Genomic DNA, 26,929 nt, shown 5'->3' on the forward strand with positions numbered 1-26,929 from the left:
TTTATTAACCATGGGTTTGACTATATATGGTTTTTTCTGCCCTTTTCTTTCCACAATGCTGTGAAATAGTGCTTGGTGGTGATCCAGTTGGAGCCGTTTCCACCCTTGATGGGTTCTTCTATTCCAAATGGTTGAGAGCACAGTAAGGTAGTAATTATCCTTACTGGAGGGTTTAGATTGGTGGGTAGAGTTTGCTGGTACACCCTCAATAGAAAAACCAGAGCCTGTGTTTTTAGGCACTTCCCCAAAATTGTTTTTAATTTAAAAAGTATTCTAATAATTACAGTTGCCATTTACTGAGTGCTGTGTATGTGCTAGGCACATTAGTATTGTACAAGGAAGACTTAGTATTTTACAAAGAAGGTTCTCAACATGTTCAAAGCAGAACTGGGTAGTATTGATTGGATAGGGCAGGAAGACTGCTGCCTTATTGTTTCTTTTTTTTCTCAAGGAGGTACTGGGGATTGAACCTGGGACCTTGTACATGCAAAGCAGGTGCTCAGCCACCAAGCTATACCTGCTTTATTCTTTCTTGAGAGAGCCTATAAGCTGGTGTTATTCAGGCATAATAACTCAGAGTCCTTTATTAGTTCATTTCTCAGGGTCCTCGTCCTTGCTTTCATCTAAAGACACGTTTTAGGATAGCTCTTCCTAGTGTAACTGGAGTTTTTTATCCCAGTCCTATACATCTTGTGCATACAAAGGTTTTTAAGAGGATTCTAAATTTTCGCCTTTAAGGAAGTAGATATTTGAATCATACAGGCTGGTAGTCTAGTCTTTTTAGATATATCCAAATATGATTGAAAAAATCTCTCTTGCCAAAAGGTACTGGGCCCCAAAAATGGATTTACAGGCATTATTCATTTATTTATGTATTTTTACCAAACCTGTAAGGAACACATAATCCTTATCTTAATCAAAGCAGCCTGAAGAAGTCTCAAGCTAATACTGGATAGCTTCCACCTGGCATACTCATGTCTTTGATACTTTTGCCCTTTTAGTACTCGATTCACTAACATTTTTGGAAGAAACCATTTTGTGAATTAAGAGACCAAGTGAATTAGTCCTACCTATGTTACTTCAAGGTTTAGTTTAAGCACGTGGTTTCCTTTAATTTCTAATGCTAAAAGCATCTTCTGTGTTATGTTAACAGGTCTGTGCCCAGACTGGGAGTCGTGGGATCCACGAAAGCCTGTGGATAATGCCCGAGAAGCCATGCAGCAGGCAGATGACTGGCTGGGGGTCCCACAGGTATCCTTGCCCTCGGGCTGGGTCCCGCAGGGTTGCTTTCACCCACTCTTTGTTCTGGCAGTCTGTGGCTGCCTCCCTGGATCACACAGGCAGTTTGATCTTCCTGGAGTTCAGCCATCAAGGAATCTTAGCTTGCCTGTGACACTTACCCATCTTCCTCAGTTTACCCATATAAACAGGTTCTTATTGACGTAGGTGCTTGTAGATTATTAAAAAATCTTCATGCCATTCTTCTTTTCCAAGTGATAGAAAATTTTACAGTATTTCTGGTCCAGGTATCTCGAGGCTATCTTTGAACCCCACACTACAAATGTGGACCTTAACAATTAGGTTGAGCTATAAGAAACTGCTAGTATCTGACCATTCTTGACCTAAAGAAAAAATCCAACATTTCAGAGAAGGTCATAGGAATTAGGACTTAAACAACAAAAAACAAACTTAAACCATGATAATCCATCATTAGTAGAAATTATGGTGGAATTTGTATTGCCTACAGTGCTACCGTGGGAATGCAACAAAAGGACTTGGAAATAGAATGCCTCGGAGGCCATCTACAGCAGCCAGTTGCTTGTTGAAGTCCAGTCTCCCAAACAGGGAGGAAAACCAGTGTTTTCCTTCTAAAATTTCCCCCTAATAATTAGGCACTCTCACGTTCAAAGCATTGGTCAAGAGAAGTTGTGGGCAGCCAGTGCCACGGGACAGATGACCTCACTGTAGGCTCCGTCAAGGTCTAAATTGATGTTCGGATGTGAGGTCAGTATATTGCCTTGGTTTCTATGGTTTGGTTTTGGAATCATGTTTCTGCTTTACGGTGCATTTCTTGGCTCTTCCACCTTCAGGCAGTGGTGTGATATGTTTTCATATTCTCTTAAACCTAAAATCATCTCCTTTTCATGTTCATGTGATGCTGGTACTATAAAGTTGTCGAGGGACTGTCGGGAAGACATGCCAAGTCAACACACAGCCTCCTTTTTGGGAATGTTTTGAAGGTGATTGTTCAAACCCAAGTAGCTATTTTGTGCTTGAAGGCTAATCATGAGAATGTTTTGTGATACTGTATTAGTCTGCCCCAGCGCTGCCAATGCAAAGTAACAGAAATCTGTTGGCTTTTATAAAGGGTATTTATTGGGGTAAAAGCTTACAGTCCCAAGGCTGCAGAAAGTCCAACTCAAGGTACCATAAGAGGTACTTTCTCACCAAAGTCAGCTGCCACGTCTTGAAGCAAGATGGCGGACATCTTTGTGAGGTTTCAGCCTTCCCCTCAGGCTCAACTGCTCCACTTCTTCCTGATCTCAGTCGCAGGCTGGCATAGGACTTGTCTTTCAGGGCTTCCTGTATCAGTCTTGGCTGTAAGCTCTCCCTGGGGTGAACCATTTTGCCTTTTGACATTTCTGTCACAAGGCAGGATCAAAATGACAGAGCCCTCCCGTCTGTGTGTCTGTGTGTCTGTTGATATTAAAACCAGCAAGGTGGGGGGGACTCAACCTGAGTGGTCGAATTAAAAAAAGAAGGTAATCGAATCAACCGAATTGAATAAAATCAGAGGCTCTCACACCCAGAGGAATAGATTAGTTTACAAACATCATCTTTCTCTTTTTGGGATTCATAAATAATCTCAAAACTGCCATAGTACTTTCTCTTGAGTAGAGAAATTATAGGTTTACAGAACAATGCTACATAAAAGACAGGCTTTCCGTATACCACCCCAATTGGTACAATTTGTTGTACCAATTGATGAGAGCACATTTTTGTAATTGTACTATTCATTAAAGTCCGTGACATAACTAAGGGTTGGTTCCCTGTTTATGTAGTGTAGTTCCATGGATCTTTTTTTTTTTTTTTTTTTTAATTCTGTTATTCTGGTCGTTTGTTTTGTTTTTTTACCATAGGGTGAGGGAAGCTGGGTACATCTGTTGCTCACCTGCGTTTGGTTAGCCTGGTTCATGAGAAAGCCTTCTGTTTCTCTGAGGAGGAATGGCTTACCTCCATGGCTTCGTTTACTGGGGACAGCGAGGACTCAGTGAGCCAGGCGGGGGTGGAACTGAGGCTGTGTTGGCTTCAGAAGGACAGCCAGCGTCCTCTGGCCAGCCTGAGTCTGACCTCACTCATAAGCGAATGGAGGGAGAAATACAGCCCATTCCCATTTTTTATATGACTCAATATATTGAGATTACATATCTAGTATGTCCCTGCGTTGTTTTTTTTTTTTTTGTCTTTATTTTCATGTTTTATTAGTAGCTGAGATAATAAAGATACAGACAATAGATATTGAGCACGAGAAAAGGCCAGCTTATCTATGTGCTCTTTTGAACTATGCCCACAGTCCTGTGTGCTTTTTTCATCCTTCTCCTGACTCGATGTATCTTATCCCTTTCGAAAAGCTGAACCAGGAAAGTGAGTGGATTTTTTTGGGGGGGAGGGGATCACGAACCTCTTGAAATTCCATGCAAATTTGGTACCTAAGCATTTTTTCTGGAGAGGGTTACCAGCTTCCAAAAGATTCTCAAAGGGGATGGTGATTACCCATAAAGGGTAAAAAACACTTACTTTGGCATGTGGGTTTAATGTAATCTCAGTGAATTGAGAAGCTCTCTAAATGTCTTTATATTGGATGTGCTTGGTATAAGACTTTTCCAAAAACTACAGTAGTTGAAAAGTGATTCTGGACCCTCACACACCATTGTTATTCTTCTAGGTCATTACTCCTGAAGAAATTATTCACCCAGATGTGGATGAGCACTCAGTGATGACTTACCTGTCCCAGTTTCCCAAAGCCAAGCTCAAGCCAGGGGCTCCTCTAAAACCCAAACTCAACCCGAAGAAAGCCAGGGCCTATGGCCGAGGTAAGAGCTGCTCATACTGGAGTTGAGGCTTTTGTGTAGATTCAGGAGAAATGTTTTTAGAAGCAAGAAATAAATAGGCTTAATCCTCCAGTGGGAGAGGGTGTAGCTCAGTGGTTGAGTGCCTGCTTCTCATGTATGAGATCCCAGGTTCAATACCCAGAACCTCCTAACAAAATAAATATGCGAAAAGAAACGAAACGAAATGAAATGAAACTCCAGGCCTTCTTTTTCAGAAGTTTGCTTACTTACGAGTCCATTTCTTTATGTCCATCTTTTTCTGCCTTGTAATTAAAAAAAAAAATCTAATCAATTTTATTGATACATATTAATAAAGCCTTGTAACTCTTAAGGCTTTAAGAAATGCTGCTGCTTTCACATGGTGGGTAATGTCGTTTGTTGCCTTTTTAGTTTAGCGACCCTGGGACAAAGAAAGGACTATCACCCACATTTTCAGATGGGGATTCAGAGTCCTGTTCCACCAGGGGGTCTCGTCCCCAGTCGCCACCATCAGAGATGGGGAAGGTCAGCAGCTAGGGTCATCCGATTCATTTCTCCTTCCATTATGCTAAAGCAACCTCAAGATTTCCAGATGGAGTAGGAGCTATTGTTAACCCCTGGCAGACGCTTCCTTGCTAAGACATCCTGTTTATGACCTGAGTCAGCTGTAGAACACCATTCTGCTCAGGCTCTGTTCGGTGTTCTGGTTGACTCAGTAGTATTTTAAGGAGAAAGGTTGCATGTCAGCATGGTGTGGGTTCGGATGAAGATAAGCACAGCAAGATACAACTTACTCCTTTTTCTTTGGGGGATAGCATTCTATTGGGATAACATTTATTTATACACAATACCCCATATATCCTACCCTGGCATCAACAGTTGTTAACATTTTAACTTAAGAGCTTTCTCCCTGAATGTGTGTGTGCACGTGTGCCCGAGCGATTGTTGAATTATCTGAAAATAAGTAACAGCCAAATAAGCCCCTTGTCAACAAAACTGGCCAAGTGGATTGAATCTAATCAAGGCATAAATGCTTGTTTATAATAACCTTATCACTAGTCGTCCAGTTCCCTATTGTTCATTCATGGAGTTGGTTTCCTTTCATGGTGTTGTTTTCTAAGAAAATGACCACTTGCTGGAGTGCAGGAAGGTGGCTGCTCATTGGTGTTTCCTTCATCTGCCTCTTTGTGTTACACACTTGGGGAGGAAACACAGTAGGAAGTAGGAAGACAGAACGGTCATGGCAGGCGACAGGACCACAGCCTGAAGCCACGTGAGCGAGCTTTGCAACAGTATCCTCTTTCTGTGGTGAGGTGAAGGGCAGGGTCAGTTTCACTCTCTCTCTTTTGTGGCCACAATACTTCGTTTCTGCCAACGGAACCAAGGAATAGAGAGCCGTTTTCTTGTAGTTTCTATAAAAGGGTTGAGAGGTTTCTTTTTGTTTCTTTTTTGGCTGTTGAATAAATTCCACGTGCCAGCCAATTAGCACTTGCCCCTCTACTTGCTGGGCCCTGACTTGCTCAGTTCCAGTGGGTTGGAAGGAGAGAGGGCTGGAGTGAGGCCAGTCCGCAGCCACAAACGGACCCTTGTAGCAGGCTCGTCTGTGGAGATAGGCCTGTGGGCAGCTTGGTAGAGACCCGTGACCTAAGCAGAAACCTTTTCAAGAACCTATGCTCTATATGAAGCATTTTCTGCCTAGCAAACTCATAAGCACCCTGTTTGGGAGGAGCGGAGGAGGGCAGCCTTCGTTCAGCCTTTGTTCTGAGTAATCAAAGGCAGCAGTTGTTCTCCTAAAGGCAGGCCTAGCTCCAGTGGCGTTTGCAGAGTGGAATGGAACTGTGGTTCTTCCTCCTTACTAACCACGATTAGCCAGAATAGACCTGCCCATGCCTGTGCCTTGGACGAGCTGCTGCGTAAGTTGTTTGTGAGACTGTTGAAGTCAGGTGGAATGGGTGTTTGTCAGTATTTTAAGTGCGTGGTTAATTCATCTATTTGTTAAATGACCTGATCGCCCTGTAAAAATATAAACAAGAGAAAAATGTAGAAAATAAAAAGCGAAAACCCCACTTTCCAGCTGCCAATCCCATTCCTTGCTTCAGAGTCCAGAGGATTTCTCTCTAGCCTTGCAACCTTTTTTTCCTATGCTGAAGTGGGCTCAAACTATGTATTTTCTTCAGTTTGCATTTCTCACCTAACTGTGTGTGAAGGACATCTTATTATATAACAACCTACCACCAGTTTTTCCTAAACTAAATTATTTCTTGGAAACTAATGCAAATCCAAAGCATAGGAACAAATGACCCAGTGTCTTCAACAGATGCATGGCAAGGAAAAAGAAGAGTTGGAGGAAAACCTAGAGATTAAATGAGGCTTAAGAAACTTAGCAACCACTTGTAACAGGAGAATTTATTTGGATCCTGTTTGAGACTGACTGTTAAAAAATACATTACATTTATGAAATAATTGTAAATTTGAACTCTGACTAAATATTTGATGATATTCGAGAATTATTGTTAATTTTTTGATGTGGTAAAAGGTATTGTCTATATTTTAAAAAATATTTTAAAGATACATGGTAAATATTTATGGATAAATAATATGCTGTCTCTGATTTGCATCAAAATAATATAAGAGTTCAAAACTTACCACAAAGCCACAGTAATCAAAAAATGTGGTACTGGTATGAAGATAGACAAATAGACCAAGAGAATAGACTTGAAAGTTCAGAAATAAACCCGTACATTTATAGCCAACTACTTTTCAGCCAGAGTGTCGAGTATATTATTTGGGAGAAAGAATGGTCTCTTCAGCAAATGGTGCTGGGAAAGCTGGGTAGCCACATGTAAAAGAATGAGGTTAGTCCCGCGCCTCACACCATATACAAAATGAACTTTAAACATCAAGTACTTAAACATAAGAGCTAAAACCATAAAACTCTTTGAAGAGGATAAGGGGAGAAACCTTCATAACCTTGGATTTGGAAGTGATTTTTTTGGATATGATGATACCAAAAGCACAAGCAACAAAAGAAAAATAGAGAAAATGGACTTCATTAAAATGAAAAATCTTTGTTAAGTCAAGGGTCATTATTAAGAAAGTGAAAACACTTCCGGCAGAATGGGAGAAAATAATTGCTAATTATATATCTGATATGGGTTTAATATCTAGAATACATAACTGCAACCCAGCAACAACCCAATTAAAAAATGGGCAAGACTTCACTAGCCATTTCTCCAAAGAATATACCTAAAAGGCCAAAGAAGCACTTGGAAGGATGCTCAACATCATTAGCCACCAAGGAAATGCTAATCAAAGTCACAATGAGATAACATTTCATACCCACCATAATGGCTACTATTAAAAAACAACAAAACAACAGAAAATAAGTATTGGAGAGGATGTAGAAAAATAGCAATACTTACACATTGTTGGTGGGAATGTACAATGCTGCTGTGGAAAACAGTTTGGCAGTTTCTTAGAAAGTTAAAAATAGAATGCCCATATGACTTGACAATTGTACTTCTAGATACATACCTAAAAGAATTGAAAGCAGGGACTCAGATATTTGCATATCAATCTTCACCGAGCTATTATTTACAATTGCCAAAAGGTGGAAGCAGTCCAAGTATCCATCCACGGATGAATGGATAAACAAAGTATGGTATATACATACAATGGGATATTATTCATGTGTAAAAGGGAATGAAGTTCTGATTCCTGAGACAACATAGATGAACATTGAAGATATTATGTTGTGTAAAATAAATAAATCACAAAAGGACAAATACTGTATAATCTCACTTATATGAAATAATTAGAATATGGAAATTAGATACAGGTTACCAGGGGCCAGGTTAGGGGTGGGGAATGGGGAGATATGCTTTAATGGATACAAAGTTTCTGTTTGAGGTGATGAAATATTTTGGGTACTAGATGTTGGTGATAGCATAATATTGTGAATGAATTGCACATGTACAAGTGATTAAAATGGGAAACTTTGAGTTCTACAGATGTTACTACAATAAAAAGTAAAATGAAAAAATAATAAACGTCCTTGGGAAAACTGAAAAAAGACTACATTGAATTGATAAAATAATTCAGTAATAATAAAAATGATCTAGGATATTAACACTTCCTATTCAAGAACATCAATGTATTTCTCTTACTAAAAAATCATTTTATGTTACTCAATTTTTTTTTTTTAATTTAGAGGTTGTACATTATATATTAAATACTTAATGTTGTAAATCTAAGGGAGAATACCTTTTCCCTTAGACATCTCTTGTATAATCTTTTCTGGGAAGAGATTTTCCTTTATTTCCAACTCCTGTCCATCTCTTCTGAGAAGGATGTTCTGGGACTGGTAGACAGCTTGGTGAAAGTAGAGTCTTTGGTTCTGGGAAATAGCAGGGTAGATTAGAGAACTCCTTATACGTTCTTCCACGTGGATGAGGAAAGAGCCTAGACATCAGCATCTGAGAACTCTGAAATAAGATTTGAACAAAGTGATACCAGAAGAAAAATAAAATATGAGAATTTAGAGCTGAACTTAAGAATTTAGAGGGAAATGGACTTTGGCCCAGTGGTTAGGGCGTCCGTCTACCACATGGGAGGTCCGCGGTTCAAGCCCCGGGCCTCCTTGACCCGTGTGGAGCTGGCCCATGCGCAGTGCTGATGCGCGCAAGGAGTGCCGAGCCACAAAGGGGTGTCCCACGCGCAAGGAGTGCACCCATAAGGAGAGCCGCCCAGCGCGAAGGAGGGAGCAGCCTGCGGAGGAATGGCGCCGCCCACACTTCCTGTGCCGCTGACGACAACAGAAGCGGACAAAGAAACAAGACGCAGCAAAAAGACACAGAAAACAGACAACGGGGGGGGGGGGGGGGGGGGGGAATTAAATAAATAAATAAAAGAATTTAGAAAAGAAAGAAACCATAATATATAAAAAATAACAAAGGATAAGGGAAAGGGAAAGCTGAGAGAAATAAAATAGAAGTAAAGACAAGATAGAATTAAGTATTCAATCTTAAGATATTAGAAAAATACAGAAATGAACCAAAATAAATTAGAAAAATGGTATTACTATTGATGCTGAAAGAAACTAGAAACACAATAAAATAATACAGGAGGAGAGAAAAGGTGGGAGTATAGATCAAGTGGAGTTATTCCAAGGATACAAGGCTGGTTCAACATTTGAAAAATAATTGGTGTAGTCCAACATGTTAACTAAAGAAGATAAACCACATCATCATCAATCATTGCCCAAGAAGCATTTGATAAAATTCAACACCCACTCATGACTGAAAAAATGCCAGAAAAATTGGAATAGAGGGAGAGCCTTCTTAATTCAATATAGAACATCTTAGCACAAAAAGCCTTTGATGTTGTAGTGGTGAAGACTAAATATGTTCCCTAAGATCAGGAAAAAGACAAGGATGTCAGCTCTCACCGTGTCTCATTTAGCATAGTGCTGGAAGTTCTACTCAGTGTGCCAAGGAAATAAAAAGCATACAGATCAGAAGGAAAGGAATAAAATGACCTGTATTTGTAGATGACATACTTGTCTACATAGCAGCTCCCAAATAATTTACCAAAAACTTCTAGAGTTCAGCAAAGATACAAGATACAAGACAAAAATTTGAAAATCAATTGTGTTTCCATACACTAGAATGAATACGTGGATACCAAAATTAAAAATACAGTATCATTTATAATTGCTAAGAAATCTTTAGGTACAAATCTTACAAAACATGTATAGGACTTAAATGTTGACAATTACAAAATGCAGATGAAAGAATTAAAAGAAGGACCTAAATAAATGGAAAGAAATGCTATGTACCTCGATTGGAAGACAACATAAAGATGTCTATTCTCCCTAAATTTATATAAAGGTTGAGCACAGTTGCTATCAAAATGCCAGCAAGACTTTTTGTGGATATAGGCAAGACTATTCTAAAATTTAATGAAAGGAGGGGCTCTGAAATAGCTAACACAATTTTGAAAAAAAAAACAAACAGATGAATCAGTCTACGCAATTTCAGTATAAAAGGTGCAAAAGCAATTCAATTAGAATAAAGATAGCCTTTTCAACAAAAGGTGCTGGAGTAATTGGATACCTGTAGGCTAAATAATGAACCTTGACCTAAGGCTTATATTAAAATGAACTCAAAACGTATCACAGACTTAAATGTAAAATATAAAACTACAAAACTTTTAGGAAAAAAAACTTTGAAGAAAATCTTCAAGATCTAGAACTAGACAGAGTTCTAAAACTTAAACAACAAAAGTTTGCTCCATAAAAGGAAAAATTGATAAATCGGCCCTTATTAAAAAAAAACAAACACCAAAACAAAACAACTCTTGCTCTGCGAAAGACCTCGTTAAGAGGATGAAAAGACAAACTACAGATTGGGAGAAAATATTTGTAAACTGCATCTAACAAAGGGTTAGTATCCAGAATATATAAGGAACTCTCAAAACTCAACAGTAAAAAGGGTGTAGCTCAGTGGTTGAGCGAGTGCCTGTGTCCCATGTATGAGGTCCCAGGTTCAATCCCCTGTACCTCCTAAAAAAAAAAGATAGACCTACAGTGCTTTAATCACAGACTCCGCTTTAAGAACAAAAAAAAAAAACCTCAACAATAAAAAAGAAACAATCCAATTAGATAATGGGCAAAAGACATGAACAGACATTTCATTGAAGAGAATATACAAAGGGCAGATAAACAGCATGACAAGACGTTTCCTGTTATTAGCCATCCAGGAAATGCACATTAAAACTGTGCCATATCATACACATCTATCAGAGAGAGACGGAAATAAAAAATAGTGATAACACTAAATGCTGAAAAGGATGCTGAGAAACTGGATCATTCATATATTGCTGGTGGAAATGTGAAATGGTCCAGCCTCTCTGGAAGACTGTCAGTTACTTATAAACTAAACATGGATCTAAACATAACAGCCCAGCAGCCACTCCTGGGCATTTACCCAGAGAAATGAAAACTTGTGTTCACACAAAAACCTGTACACCAGTGTTTATAGCAGCTTTTTTTGTAACTTCCCATAACTGGAGACAACCCAGTCTCCTTCAAAGAGTGATTGTTAAAACAAACTGTGGTACAGCCATCAGCATGGAATACTGCTCAGCAAGTAAATGGAATGAACTCTTGATACACCCAACACCCTGGATGATTTTCCACAGAATTCATCTACCTTCTGTGCAAATGCCTGAGTGAAAAAAAAAAAAACCAACAAATCCTAAGAGGTTACATACTGCATGTTTCTATTTACATAACGTTCTTGAAATGACAAAGTTACAGAACTCTAGTGGGCAGATTAGTGGTTGCCAGGGGTTACTGAGGGACGTGTGTGAGGCTGTAGGGGGCAGCTAGGAGTGTGGTGACCCAGCTGATTGTGCCTTGACTGTATTGGTGTCAGGAGCCTGGTTTGCGATATTATACTATAGTGTTACACAATGTAGCCATTGGGGAAACTGTGTAAAGGGTATTATTTGTTAAAACTGCTGTGGGGTGGCAGACTTGGCCCAGTGGTTAGGGCATCCGCCTACCACATGGGAGGTCCGCAGTTCAAACCCCAGGCCTCCCTGACCCGTGTGGAGCTGGCCCACGTTCAGTGCTGATGTGTGCAAGGAGTGCCCTGCCACGCAGAGGTGTCCCCTGCATAGGGGAGCCCCACGCGCAAGGAGTGCGCCCTGTAAGGAGAGCCACCCAGCGTGAAAGAAAGTACAGCCTGCCCAAGAATGGTGCCGCACACACGGAGAGCTGACACAAGATGATGCAACAAAAAGAAACACAGATTCCCATGCGGCTGACAACAACAGAAGTGGACAAAAGAAGAAGACACAGCAAATAGACACAGAGAACAGATAACCGGGGTGGGGGGGGGAGGGAAGAGAGAGAGTTGACTATTCTTTAAAAAAAAAAAAAAGTGCGTGTGACCTACAAATACCACTTTGACATCCTTTGTATCTGTGTGTCCATCTTCTGAGCCAGAGAAAATTAATCATAAAAATGACTTTCAGGATGAGATGCAACTTCAGAAATTAGATGATCAAATTTTACAGCTTCTGGGTGAAATTTCAAATTATTTTTTAGATGACGTTCCCGAGAAAGACAGTAGACCAAAAGAGGAGACACAGGTGTCATTTCTGAAATTGACTTTGGAAACAGAAAAGAAAGCAATAGAAAAATTCCTTGAAGATAAAAAAAATCCTGCATTGTTCCAAAACTACTCAAACTTCTAAGCACCATGGTAAAAACAGCTTTTATGAGTTGTAATCATAAAATGAAACAACCTTATCTTAGAGATTTATATGTAAGACCATCTTTTGCTAACTCTGATACATTAGAAGAATCAGAACAAAGACTAAACTAATTAAAGTAGAGCCAAGTAGCTCAGAAGACACCTCTTATGGGTACTTGTTGAATACCTAAATCAAGAGAGAGAAGAGATGGGAAGCTGAAGTGGAACTTATTGAGTATATTCATGAACTGCTTAATCATGCAAAAGAAATAAAAGCTATTCTTAGCCTGGTTCTACACAGATAGGCTAAAGGAAATTATTTTTAAAGAGAGACATTCCAAAATGCCTCTCTAATTTATAGTTCACAAACATCAAAATGAAATTTAAAAACTAACTGTTGAGTTAATTAAAGCAAGAGATCTACAAGAGAATCACCTTAGAGCCCTAAGAACTATGGAAAAAGCATTAGAAAAAAATGGAGAGGCAAAAATGGAGGTGGCACAGATGAGACTTATTCAAGAAGTGGAGCTCATAGTTTCAGCTGCTGGTAAAGAAATAAATTTAGTTAGAACTCCCTTCATCAAAAAAAAAGAAGAAGTACAATTTCATGAACTTCTTGCATTGAAAGAAGAAGGACAGAGGAAAGAACTTGAAACAAGGGTATTTTTTAGTGATGCTGAGTTCCAGAAAGTTTAGCAAAAGAAATAGCCAAAGAAAAGAGAAAACATTAGCAAGTTCTAAAAGAATACCAGGAGAAAACTGATGTATTCAACCAGCAGCATGTGAATTTAGAAGATGAATTCGTGTTGCTTTAGCTGTTGAAGTCAGAAGATTTAAAGCTGTAAGAATTGATATCGAGCTCTTTATTAAAAACAGGATGGGGAAACGGACTTTGGCCCAGTGGTTAGGGCGTCCGTCTACCACATGGGAGGTCCGCGGTTCAAGCCCCGGGCCTCCTTGACCCGTGTGGAGCTGGCCCAAGCGCAGTGCTGATGCACGCAAGGAGTGCCGTGCTACACAGGGGTGTCCCCCGCGTAGGGGAGCCCCACGCACAAGGAGTGCAGCCCATAAGGAGAGCTGCCCAGCGCAAAAGAAAGTGCAGCCTGCCCAGGAATGGTGCCGCCCACACTTCCCGTGCCGCTGACGACAACAGAAGTGGACAAAGAAACAAGACGCAGCAAAAAGACACAGAAAACAGACAACCGGGGGAGGGGAGGAGAATTAAATAAATAAAAAAATAAATCTTTTAAAAAAAAACAAACAGGATCGGTGAGACAGGGTTTGATGAGAGGACTGCATTTTAGAATCCTGGCTCTATTTACATACTGGGTATATGATCTTAAGCAAATTACTTAAAATCTTTGAGCCTTAGTGTCCTCACCTAAATTATAGATACTCTTTAGTGCTGTTGCAAAAATTCAATAAAGCCATAAATGGTGACGTAAAGAGAACACTGAAGAGGAATTGGGAAACCTGAGTTCCCTCCTCTTACTATGAAGAAAACTATAGACTCCAGGCCATACCTGGCCCACCATCTGCTTTTGTAAATAAAATTTGATTGGAATGCAGAAAAACCCAAAAAACAAAAAACTGCACTTGACTCTAAAATTATCTCAAAATAAAAGGTTTAATTAAATAAAAATAGTACAGTTCCAATGGTCTTTAATGAAAACTGAGCCTTCCCCTCCCTATACCTCATTCCCCCTTCCCTTGCATTGCCTCCTTTGGGCAAGCCCCCCCACTACCACATGATTCCTTACAAGTGTTTCAACTTCTGACTGAATTACTGTGAACACTTCGGAGTTGAATATTGCTTAAATGACAGGAACAAAAGGCGTTTCACCCGTTTGGTTATCCTTGTCCTGGTTTTGTCCCCCACAGGGAGCTGCAGGGCTGAGTCCCATCGTGTCCACTCCCTGTATCCTCCGGGAGACCCAGTGGGTGGTGGCGGAGGTGCTGGAGCTGGGCCCGGCTTCTAGCGTGTCTGTGTAAACCCTTTACAGGAATTGAGCCCACTGGAAACATGGTGAAGCAGCCGGCCAGGTTCACCGTGGACACCATCAGTGCCGGGCAAGGCGACGTGCTGGTGTTTGTCGAGGACCCGGAGGGGAACAAAGAGGAGGTTCGTTGGAGACCCTGTGCAGCGTCCCATGGAGTCTGGGGGGCTAGTACCAGCGCCAGTGACTCTGCCTCCGTTTTTCTCATTAAAGCTCACAACAAGGGAAAACTGTTTTACTAAAAGGATACAGAGGCTTACAGTCACTAAAGGAATTTGCCTAAGAGCGGTGCCTTAAAAAATACTGTAAATTGATACCCAAGGGCACAATGTTTAAGAAACTGAAGGATGCTCTGGATTTCACAAAGACGTCGTTAGGTGAGGATATAGGTACTGAAGGCCAGAGTAGCAAAATGTTTCTTGCCCTACTCTCCTCTCATCATGGCCATCTTTTGATTCTTCCCCCAGCACCTTGACACTCACTGCTCGCTCTGCCCATTTATCCTCTTAGAACCACATTCTATCCCTAGCACTTGGGACAAAATGAAATTTTAAGTTAACTAGCATATTATCTCTTCCTCCCCACCGGGGCAGGGATTGTGTCTGCCTTACGCACTGTTTTATTTTTGAGAGCTGACACTGTGCCCAGTGTTTCCTAAGTTCCCAATAATTATGGAGCCAATAAAGGTTTAAGTAACTTGCTTCCTGTTCTCCCTCTTGCAGAGAGTGCCAGCCCTGAAACAGTAGAGGACAGCCCTGACTTTGTTACACTTTGTGCTGTGTGTGGTTTTGTCTCTGGTCTCAGGCTGTGGTCCTTGGGGTGCTTGCAGGCATGGTGGGACAGGAAATAGCTCGCACGTTCTGGGGTCCTCACTGGGCAGCTCTCTCCAGGCCCTTGGCTGCTATAGCATGCTCTTCACTCAGCCCCAGCGCCTTCTCTAACTGTTGCTCCTCCCCTCTCGTAGGCATACGTGACCCCCCACAGCGACAAGAACAAGACTTACTCTGTGGAGTACCTGCCCAAGGTCACCGGGCTGCACAAGGTGGGATGAGGCGCCATGGCCGTGGCCTGGACTCTTCTTCTAGGCTGGCTTCAAGATAATGTGTGAGAGTGACATCTTGGGAAGAAGAATCCTTCTCGTTTTTCTCTCTGATTAGCAAAGTATCCGTGCTGGTTGTAGACAATTTGGAATCCCTATGAATCAGAGTTGAGATGTGAGCTCATATACCTAGATGGGTTGCATTGCACTAAATTGTTTGCAAGGTCATGAGATCTTCCTAACTCCTTCTGGGTAACCAGCGATTGCAGGTACATGCCTGGAGTGTAGATGCTGTAGTGACTAAATGATGGGCTCTTTGTCCTTCATGCTTCCTAAGTTTTCCCCTTCAAGGTGCTCTGTCCTCATCAAGCCTGGGCATGGAGGAGGTCAGTTGACTAGCATGGAGGCAAGTGGCCCATTCGGGCACCTGGGGACAAGATGGGGAGCCACCCTGACTTCGTCTGAGGCCTTAAGGCCATGACTCCATAATATTTTGAGTCCTGCCTGCGATGGCGTCCAGTGACCTTTAGAATGGGGCTAAGGAATTTTGCCTTGGGGAGAGCGGGGTGATCCAGGAGTGTGTCCTTATTGGAAGAAGGCCTCCAACAGCATGTCGAGGCCTATCCCATCTCCCGTGCAGGCCTCCGAGACATGGACTATACTCTTCACCTTGAGCCCTAGTGATTCACCTGGACCCATGGCCTTCGATTTCTGTAGAAACTGAAGAACATCATGGATTTAGAAAAAATCTTGAAGGGAGCATTTACTAATCAATGAATTAATTTTAGTCAAGTAGGAATTCATGAGAAACCCAACCCGATACCCCTGAAAATTTTCAAAAATGAGAACTGTGAAATCATTGTCTTTGTCTCAAGTCCATGTATCTAGGGGTGGATGTAGCTCAGTGGTTGAGTGCCTGCTTTGCATGTACTAGGTTAAATCCCTGGCACCTCCTTAAAAAAAAACAACCCCTATATCTGAGAATGAGCTTGGTCCCTTGAAAAACACTTTGACTCTGGCTTATCTTTGGTTTAAAATCCTGAGTTTCCTTCTGGGGAAAAAATGGCTCCTTCTGTAGCCCCCTTAAAGGAGCCAACGTCAGAGATTGAAGTATAAGCATTTTGTTTCTTCATTTCCTCCTAGAGAGGCCAAGCATATCTGACTTAGGCATTTTTAGTTGGCTGAAGGCGAGATGTCCTAGGCCTAGCGGTGTGGCTGATGGGAGCAGGCGGGAGTCCCATTCAGGACCCTTAGCTTGGTTGCAGGGCTCCTGGTTCCAGCCATGCTGTGTGTGCATTCACCGGGAGCATGCAGGACTCCTCGTGACTGTGAGCGCGCGTGACCTGGTGCTGTCTCCCTGGGCGGAGGGAAATGTTTATGGCCCCCCTTGTGTCTCCCACAGGTCACGGTCCTCTTTGCAGGACAGCACATCTCCAAGAGCCCGTTTGAAGTGAGTGTGGACAAGGCGCAGGGAGACGCCAGCAAGGTCACGGCAAAAGGCCCTGGCCTGGAAACTGCGGGGAACATTGCCAACAAGCCCACCTACTTTGACATCTACACGGCAGGTAACGCGCCTTCCAGCCGGGTCAGACCTCCAGGCTTTCCTCCGAGATGTGAGATCACACTCCTCCAGAACCAAAGGCTTAGGACGCCCGACCTCCTTTAAACCAAACAAGAGCTTTTTCAAATGTGTTGGTTATAGTTTTAGATTTTTAAAAAACAGCCTTTCTTCTCTGAAATCTAATACTCAAGCTTGGCTTTTAATAACCTGGTTGATTTTTTTTTTTTTTTTTTTTTAAGATTTATATATTTATTTCCCCTGCACCCCCCTGCCGTCCGCTCTTTCTGTGTCCATTCGCTGTGTGTCCTTCTGTGTCTACTTGTATTCTCATTAGGCGGCTCCGGGAACTGATCCTCTGACCTTCCAGAATGGGGGAGAGGCGATCACTCTCTTACGCCACCTCGGCTCCCTGTTCTGCTGCATCTGTTATTGTCTCTCCTCTCTGTCTCTTGTAGCGTCATCTTGCTGCGCCAGCTCTCCGCGTCCGGCTGGCACTCCTGTATGGGGTGGCACTCCTGCGTGGGGCAGCATTCCTGCATGGGGCGACATGCTCACGTGGGCCAGCACTCTGTGTGGGCCAGCTCGCTGCGAGGGCCAGCTTTCCTTCACCAGGAGGCTCTGGGCATTGAACCCTGGACCTCCTGTATGGTAAAAGGGAGCCCAACTGCTTGAGCCATATCTGTTTCTCGACTCAGTTGATTTCTGTACACATTTCTGACTTGGCTAAATAAATGTTCTAATGAAACTAAGTTTGGAGGATCATCTGCTGGACCAAGTTCTCTGCAAGATCCTCAGTAAAAAAAAAGACAGAATAAGACACAATCCTTGAGAATTGTCTGCTTTCTTTTCAATACAGAAAATTGGGAAAATAGAAAAGGTAGTAAAAAGAGGAGGTTCTACCACCCAGTGAAAACAGTTACGTTCTCAAGATGGACCTTCCTTTTTTTCCCCTAAAGAACTATTTATTTATTTATTTCCACCCCCCCCCCCACCTGGTTGTCTGTTCTCTGTGTTCATTTGCTTCGTCTTCTTTTTTTTTTTTTTTTTAAGATTTATTTATTTATTTAATTTCCCCCCCTCCCCTGGTTGTCTGTTCTTGGTGTCTATTTGCTGCGTCTTGTTTCTTTGTCCGCTTCTGTTGTCGTCAGCGGCATGGGAAGTGTGGGTGGCGCCATTTCTGGGCAGGCTGCTCTTTCTTTTTCACGCTGGGCGGCTCTCCTCACGGGCGCACTCCTTGCGCGTGGGGGCCACGCGGGGGACACCCTTGCGTGGCACGGCACTCCTTGCGCGCATCAGCGCTGTGCCTGGCCAGCTCCACACGGGTCAAGGAGGCCCGGGGTTTGAACCGCGGACCTCCCATATGGTAGACGGACACCCTAACCACTGGGCCAAAGTCCGTTTCCCATTGCTGCGTCTTCTTTGTCCACTTCTGTTGTTGTCAGCGGCACGGGAATCTGTGTTTCTTTTTTCTTTTTTTTAAGATTTATTTGTTTATTTAAATTCCCCCCCCCCCCGGTTGTCTGTTCTCTGTGTCTATGTTTGCTGCGTCTTGTTTCTTTGTCCGCTTCTGTTGTGTCAGCGGCACGGGAAGTTTGGGCGGCGCCATTCCTGGGCAGGCTGCACTTTCTTTCACGCTGGGCGGCTCTCCTTACAGGGTGCACTCCTGGGGCGCACTCCTTGCGCGTGGGGATCCCCTACGCGGGGGCCACCCCTGCGTGGCACGGCACTCCTTGCGCACATCAGCACTGCGCATGGGTCAGCTCCACACGGGTCAAGGAGGCCCGGGGTTTGAACCGCGGACCTTCCATGTGGTACACGGACACCCTAACCACTGGGCCAAGTCCGTTTCCCTGTGTTTCTTTTTGTTGCATCATTTTGTTGTGTCAGCTCTCTGTGTGTGCGGCACCATTCCTGGGCAGGCTGCACTTTCTTTCGCGCTGGGTGGCTCTCCTTATAGGGCACACTCCTTGCACGTGGGGCACCCCTGTGTGGGGCCACCCCTGCATGGCAGGGCACTCCTTGCGTGCATCAGCACTGCGCATGGGCCAGCTCCACACGGGTCAAGGAGGCCCGGGGTTTGAACCGTGGACCTCCCATGTCGTAGGCAGACGCCCTAACCAGTGGGCCAAGTCCGCCGCCCAAGTTGGACCTTCCTGAGGCCTGTTTTGCAGTTACGTTTCGCACCTGCTTTTGGCTCAGCAGTGGGGAGCTTTCTGGAAGGGTGCCTGGGCCTCAATGGCGTGTTCTCTCTGTTTCAGGAGCCGGGGTGGGTGACATTGGAGTTGAGGTCGAAGACCCCCAGGGGAAGAGCGTCGTGGAGTTGCTCGTGGAAGACAAAGGAAACCAGGTGTACCGCTGTGTGTACAAACCAGCGCAGCCCGGCCCACATGTGGTCAGGGTCTCCTTTGCCGGCGACACCATTCCCAAGAGCCCCTTTGTGGTGCAGGTTGGAGAAGGTGAGTGCCTCCGGGCCCTGAGGCTGACCGGGCATGCAGCGGGGGCACCAAGGTCAGGGCCAGGGTTGGGGCCCAATGCAGCTCTCACACCTGTCCCCTTGTGGGAGACAAGTGGCTGACTTTGTCTCAAAGTATTGGCAACCTAGTGTCTTCCTCTGACTCCTGCAATGTCCTAAGTGCTTTTCTTTTATTAACTCATTTAATCCCCCCTCCAGCTTGTCGAGCAGAGTCATTATCCTCGCTGACAGGTGTGGACTGAGGCAGTTTGAGGAGCTGGCACCTACGGCTGAAGCTAGTGGCAGCAGCTGCATTGCCTCTGCTGCTTGGCCTTGGCTGGGTACCAGGCACTTAGCATGACCACATCTGATCACCACCCCAACCTGTGTGTCGAGGGTGCTGTTATTATCTCCTGTTTGCAGGTGGGCACACGGAGCCTTAGAGACCTAGCAAGTTCCAGGCATCAGGGCTGGGAGGAAAACCCACAGGTCTGTCTCCACAGACCCTGCCCTAAACCACTCTGCTACCCTCCCTGTACAACCAGGAGCATGCGTTTGGCTCTAATGTTATACTCTTTCTCCTTCTGTCTTGGCCTTTTTTTTTTTTTCCAACTTGGCTGCCTTTTCTAACTGATACTTGCCTTTCCCTCTTCTGTCCTCGGCATCTGTGTCTGCAGATTTGGCTTCCTCTTCTGAATCTCCCCTCTGGGCCAGCCTGGACGCTGAACCTGTTGGCTTCCTAATTGAGCGCACTGGGCCAGAGGCATCTGCTGGGTAAGGGCTGGCTGGGTGGGGCTTCTCTGCCAGTTCTTTGTGCAGCTCATGAGGGACGGCTGAGCTTGTGCTGCTTGTGGCTTCAGGAAGTCACATGCAGGTGTTATTAAACCTTGTCCAGCCAGATGCCAAGTCCACTTTCCAGCTGCATTTAAACATCTCTAAAACTTGTCAAGATGGTGGAGAGTTTAACAGTTTCCTACACACTCTTTGGCCTCTCTCTCCTGAGATAGAACTGAACCCTTTGATGTTGTGACTATGATCCATGTTCGGAATTTCCATGAGTGTTTTTTTTTTTTAAAGACACATTTAAACCCTTCAAGGGCAATCTTGTCATCCTATTATGGTTTATTTCTAGTATGACCAACTTTTCTTGCCTTGACAAGGAAGAAAACCCACATATTTGTAAGCAAAACTCTTTGGCATAACAGAAGAATGAATTTTGAAGTAATATTTCCTGGCCAATTTTGAAATAGTGTTTCCTGACCTTCTGTCTCTCTTGGACTACCAATTTCTTTTCTGGCCTACCCATCTATCATTTGTACGATTTCGTATTTAATTGAGTTTTACTTTTGATACACTAACCTTTACCCCACTGAAATGATTTTTTATTAAAATGAAATTTTATATCCCTTTCACCAGTGGAAAATGAGTGCCACAAAGTTCTACCATAAACTGTCAACTCTTAAACTCAACTCGTTGGTGAACCACCTAAAATCACCTCTAACCCCGAGGGTGTATGCCTGCTTGTTGGAATGTACTGATGTGCCAAGTAGCTAGCTGAGGGCCTCCCTGGACATGCAGGAGCAGGACCCCCAGGGGGAAATATGTTCTTTCTATGGAATAAAGAGTCACATCTTCTGGAGTCTTTGACCCCTATAGTGTTGCCAGAGCTGTCAAATATGCAGTGTCAGATTTGGAAAGGAAAAGGCACTTAATAAGCATCGTGATTTTTTAAAAATTTTTTAAGGAGGTACTGGGAGTTGAATCCAGGACCTTGTATATGGGAAGCAGGCGCTCAACCACCGAGCCATACCTGCTCCCCAGCATCATGACATTTTACCCAGTAGTCTTCCATTTTTTTAATCAGTGAGAAAGTTGTCCATGCTGGTCAAAGAAATCCTAGGAATCAAGGGTATCATTTATCAGCTATCTAAAATCTTCTGACTAACCCCAGGGAAGAGTCGTTTTGTGGACCTTTTCATGCAAGGAATATAGAAACTACCTTTGTCCTTAACTTCTAGACTTATAACTAGGTTTTTAAATGAGATCCAGAGTGGTGCTCACTGCTCACTGTTGTAACTAACACTGACATGTCTGTCTGCTTTGGCTAAGTTGGGGCTTTGAGGCATCCCCTGTTGTTCCTGCCTGACCGGTCATGTGGAAGACAACAGTAATGTTTAGACTTTTGAAAATGACTGACCCAGAGTTTGGAACCTGGTCAGATATTTTCAAGTGCTGTGTTTTCCAAGTAGAGTTGAAAAAGTCCAGTCTTCCCAATTACTTGCCCCTCGAGTATGAAAATGAGGTTTGAACCACCTCCGCTCTGGGTCTCCACTCCCTCTCACCCCTGGGAGAACATCGGCTTCAGCCGGTACCAGGAGCACAGCATGGATTTGCTGAGCTCTCCCACTTTCTCTGCCAAAGTAATTCTTCTCCAGTCTTTCTGGGGTATGGCTGGACAGGGTTATGTTGTGTCCTGGTTTGCTAGCCTGGTGTTCCCGGAATAGGACCCCTGGTCTGCTGCATACTCTTTGTGCAAAGCAAACATTTTCTTGGCATGTGGTTCCAAGTTACCTTGGCTTGCTCAACTCTGACTAGAGAATGAAAGGTTGAATTGATGTTGAAACTTTCCTTGCAGCTTGCAGTCCAAATGCCTGCCGGGCCAGTGGCCGAGGCCTGCAGCCCAAAGGCATCCGCATCCGGGAGACTGCAGACTTCAAGGTTGACACCAAAGCTGCCGGAAGCGGGGAGCTCAGCATAACTGTGAAGGGTCCTAGTAAGTGCTCCTTTCCTCTCCCATCTTTGGTGTGGTTTGAGCTAATTTGGTAGCCATGGCATATGGTTTTCATTCCATAGCCAGTTCTGATTGCTTTATCCCAGAGAGCTGTGTTGAAGATTTCAAGTCTCTGGGCTCCATAGGGGGAAGGGAGCAGTGATTGATTAGTCATGTCTGTCCTGGATATAGGCGCAAAGTGTGGGTGGCATGACAACCTCATGTTATATGAAAGACTGGGTGTAATAAAGCCATCATGTCAGGGAGTTGGGGAAATGCTAACAACCAAAGAGGCCTGTTTTCTATTTGAGGAAACCTCGGCACAGGGAAGAAGGGTCTTACTCAAAGCCACACAGATGATAAGCTTCTGAGCTGGAATTCAAACACAGGTTTCCAAAACCTGTGATTTTTCCCACTACAGGCTACAATTTATAGACTGTGATATTGTGTCAAGAACCTAATTACAATGATCAGTGCTTAAAAGAGAATAAAGATGAAATATTCTTTAAATGCCACTTGTGGAGAGATAGGTTGTGTCTTGCAACCCATTCTTGCTCCCTCTTTTGGGAAAGGAGATGGGCAAGGGCACAGGTGTCTTTCCTCGAGTTTTCCCCTGGAACATATAAGCCACTCAGTACCAGTGCTCACAGGTGTCGCAGCCCTTGGCAGCTTCACGTCCATGCCTTGTGGAATCGCTCTGCTTTTAACCTCTGTGTTATGCCCAACAGGCTGAGACAGGAGTGTTCTGTGCTCCAGAAAGGTAATATCTGATCTTAGAGCACCAAGCTTGATGGCAGGCTCTGCCCCGAGGCTGGTCAAGGTTCTCGACGGCCCAGACTGACAGCCACGCTGCTCGGGGGTGGCCATTCCTCCCAGCCTGTTACAACAGGTGCCACGGAGTCATTTTTTAATTCTGACCTTGGATTCCGACTTGACTCAACAGCTTTTCTGGCCAAACCTCAGGGCTCGACATAAAGCAAGTTCCTACCTGACAGCTCAGAAAGAAGTTTGAGGTGTAGCATCTAAAACCTGTCTTCTCGGAGATACCATACGAGAGCTTTCTTTTTTTTTTTTTGTCGTCTGGTTTTATTTGCAAAAGACATGCTGGGACCCTAGCTTGAAATTCATGCTCATAGTGATTCACCCCTGTCTCCATTTTTGTGGAGGACTGAAAAGGGTGGTTACGATTGTTGGGACGTGACTGAATTGATCTTTACACAGACCGGGGAGGTTCCCAATCTCAGGGTTCATCATAGTCAGAGCTTCCTAAAGCCAGTTATCTGGGCAATCTCCCTCTCCCGGTGCCTTGATACAGAGATGGCTTTCGAGTAATCTCCTGGGTTTTGGGGCCCCACACCCTGAAGTCATCTACTTCGTTTGCATAGATGGCTTGGTTTGGGGGATGTTGCCCTCCCTCTATTCTCTCAACCCTCAGAAGGAGAGTCTGGAATTGTGTTGCAAACATCATGTGCTTCCTTCCCACAGAGGGTCTGGAGGAGCTGGTGAAGCAGAAGGGCTTTCTTGATGGGGTCTACGCCTTCGAGTATTACCCCAGCACCCCGGGGAAATACAGCATTGCCATCATGTGGGGGGGACACCACATTCCAAAGAGGTGAGTCTCCAGCTGGAGATGCGTCCTTTCTGGAAGCTGCTTGGCTCAGGGCAAACTCCCAGGCGGTCGCTTCCAAAGCAGCAGGAGGGAAAGAGACGGGCTTTGTCAAGAACCTTTTTTCAGAGCAGCACACAGACATTTGGCCTGTTCTCCAAAGTGGCAGAAAGTCGCTGTGGGTTTGGCTGCCTTGCTTTATTTACATCGAATGCAGGAGACAGGGCAGCCAGAAGGAGCAGTAACGGAGAGCAACAGGCTTGTGTCTGTGTACCCTTGTGTCAGCCAGGATCTTCCTTTTTCACTGGGTGCCTCTGTTCAGGAATTCCACGGTGGTCACCGCCACTATGGTTTACATTAAAATTCTCTGTGCTGCCAGGGACCCGGGATGCAGTCTACAGCTTTGCCCTCGGGGGGCGACACCGTTGCTGCGCCTGCGAGTTCACATGCTTTCCACCTCTCTTCTCGGACAACTTTAAATAAGTAGATTCAGTTCACCTTGAGAACTATTTGGGCATTATAGGGTCCTGGGAGTCTAAGCGTACAGGTTTTTTTTTGAACTCTTGTGCCAAAGTTAAAGCATCTCTCTTTATATATGAGATAAAGCCTAGTCAACCTAATTTTCTTATTATAGTAGCAGCAGGCTTTGGAAAAGTCAACACTCTCTTACCCTCCAGAGCTTACAAGGAAGGGATAAAGGAAAGACTGGAAAGTTAGCACAAGGCAGTGTGGCTCCAGGGTCAGCCCAGCAGCCATCCGAGCTCCCTGAGGCAGCCTTGATACATTATATTGTTGACATAACAATGACTGTGGGGGGGACCTGTATGGAGGAAGGGCTTGGCTGGAGACTGGGGCTCTAGGTAAAAGGACCAGGCAAGTGGAGAGAGCATATGTTAGCAACTCGTGGCTTGCTTTCTTTAGAAACTGTCTGTGCTTTCTTTAGCAGAAGGTCTGAAGGAGCTGGTGAAGCAGAAAGGCTCTCTAGATGGGGTCTGTGCCTTCGAGTGTCCCCCCAGCACCCTGGAGAAACATAGCGCTGTCATCATGGGCGACGCTCTCCTTTAATGCTTCTTCCATTCCTTTCCTTCCAGCCCCTTTGAAGTTCAAGTCGGCCCTGAAGCAGGCATGCAGAAAGTCCGCGCATGGGGCCCTGGCCTCCACGGGGGGATCGTTGGGCGGTCGGCAGATTTCGTGGTAGAGTCCATTGGCTCTGAAGTGGGGTCTCTGGGTAAGTGGGAGCAGCTGACCAGCAGCTTCTGGAGGGCTGAAATTATGGGGCATCTGGGCCTGGCCTCAGGCCAGCTGACGGTGTGTTGAGGTGTGGTGTTGGGCTGGGCACGAGGACCTTCTCTCCGCCTCTCTACCCTTAGCCTTCTGGTCTCCTAACCCCCTCAGGTTACTGCTGTGGAATTGCATTTCCCGTTTCCTCCTGTCCTTCCCGTTGCCCACTGTCTCTGGCGCTGGAGTTTATTCTTCCACGAGACCTTGAGGGCAGGTCTTGTAGGGAACTGTCCTAAAACAGTGCCTGGCACATAGAAGGTCCTCAACAAGTGCCACTGACTGAGCCTGTGTTTGGAGAAATGAATTTTGCTGAAAAGTAAATATATTCTTTGGAGCGTATTTGAGAAACTACACATCTGACATATACTTGATTGTTTTCAATCAGGGCTTGGCAAACTCTCTGGGAAGGACCAGATAGCAAATATTTTCAGCTTGTGAATCATATGGTCTTGTTGCAACTATTTGGTTCTGCTATTGTAGGCATGAAAGCAGCCATAGATAGTACATAAATGAGTGTTTCAGTAAAACTGTATTTGCAAAAACAGGCAAGGGGCTTGGATTTGGCCCAAAGACCTTAATTTGGTGACTCCTATTTTAGATAATAGACATAAGCTAAAAGGGAAAAATTAATCACATTTAATTCTCCTTCTAGAGATAGAATATTAACCTTCGTTATATCTTTCTAGACTTTTTTCTGTAGATACATATACAAATGTTTATCTACCACATAAAATATCTGGAGGGAGTCTTTATATCTTTTGGCATCAGATAAATATAGGGTATGTTTTCATTTTCCATGGCTTCCATGGAAATCCATTGTATGGATATATCTATTGTTAGGTTCTCCAGGTATTTCCAGGGTTATGCTGTGAAAACAATGCTGAGTGCATATCCTTTTTAGCTAGCTGTTTACACATATCCTTGGTTATTTCCTTCAGATAAATGCCGGGGAATGGATTTGGTGGGGCAAACATGGGCGTAGATTTAAGCCTGTTCATACATGTTGCCATATTGCCAATTGAAAGTTTTGCTGGTTGACCTTTCCTAGTAGATGATATATATATATATATTTTTTTTAAAAAAAGCAAAATCCAACCCTTCCATCCCTGGTGAAGGTTCAGTAGGCTTATTATGTAGGGGAAGGGACAAAATCTGGTTTGGGTCTGCTGAGAAATGCTTGTTAGTGGGATGCAGAGGGAGTGAGTTGGCAGCGTCCGCGAGCAGGTACTTTCCATAACGTCACCAGAGGCGCCCTCCCTTCCCATCCCCAGGATTTGCCATTGAAGGCCCCTCTCAGGCCAAGATCGAGTACGATGACCAGAATGATGGGTCATGTGATGTCAAATACTGGCCCAAGGAGCCCGGTGAATACGCCGTTCACATCATGTGTGACGACGAAGACATCAAGGACAGTCCGTACATGGCCTTCATACACCCGGCCACGGGAGACTACAACCCGGATCTGGTGAGTCCGTTTGTCCTGTTTAATGTACCCTCTTCTCTGGCTCCCCATTCTTTTCCTGGTGCCTAAAGAGTTGCCTTAAGCAGAGTATTGACAGATGGCAGAGAGGAGCTGCTCAGCGCTTAGGGAGCAAATGATCCTGAAGGTGAATCCTGCTAATCCTAGCCCTTTCAGATGTTGGGCAGGTAACTTCACCTCTCTGGCTGTTGTCATCTTCCTCTATAAAATGGGAACAGCAATACTATCTGCTTCTTTGTAGAGTTTCTGGGAGGTTCAAGGAGTAACAACCCTCAGCACAGTGCCTGGTCCAGGTGGGGGCTCCGGAAACTATTTTCTTGCAACCCAGAGCATCATAGTCCAGTCCTGCCTCTCTGTGTGGCTATTGTTTCAAGGTGCTCCATAAATAAAG

At 44.2% G+C, this 26,929-nt stretch overlaps 1 protein-coding gene and 1 pseudogene across 6 annotated transcripts in view; both read left to right on the forward strand.

Moving 5' to 3' along the window:
• Nucleotides 1-26,929, forward strand: part of FLNB (filamin B) — a 141,231-nt gene that overhangs the window by 54,091 nt on the left and 60,211 nt on the right. For all 6 annotated transcript variants that reach the window (XM_004450707.5, XM_004450702.5, XM_004450703.5 and 3 more), the window contains exons 3-12: nt 1,154-1,251; nt 3,947-4,094; nt 14,356-14,474; nt 15,314-15,391; nt 16,791-16,953; nt 19,208-19,405; nt 22,037-22,174; nt 23,657-23,783; nt 24,869-25,005; nt 26,330-26,523. In XM_004450707.5, coding sequence (XP_004450764.1) covers nt 1,154-1,251; nt 3,947-4,094; nt 14,356-14,474; nt 15,314-15,391; nt 16,791-16,953; nt 19,208-19,405; nt 22,037-22,174; nt 23,657-23,783; nt 24,869-25,005; nt 26,330-26,523 — 1,400 coding nt within the window. The remainder of the gene's footprint in view (nt 1-1,153; nt 1,252-3,946; nt 4,095-14,355; nt 14,475-15,313; nt 15,392-16,790; nt 16,954-19,207; nt 19,406-22,036; nt 22,175-23,656; nt 23,784-24,868; nt 25,006-26,329; nt 26,524-26,929) is intronic.
• On the forward strand, nt 12,054-13,420 carry LOC139437646 (leucine-rich repeat and coiled-coil domain-containing protein 1 pseudogene; annotated as a pseudogene).

This window comes from Dasypus novemcinctus, chromosome 26, assembly GCF_030445035.2.
Source record: "Dasypus novemcinctus isolate mDasNov1 chromosome 26, mDasNov1.1.hap2, whole genome shotgun sequence".
In the NCBI taxonomy this organism is placed as follows: Eukaryota; Metazoa; Chordata; class Mammalia; order Cingulata; family Dasypodidae; genus Dasypus; species Dasypus novemcinctus.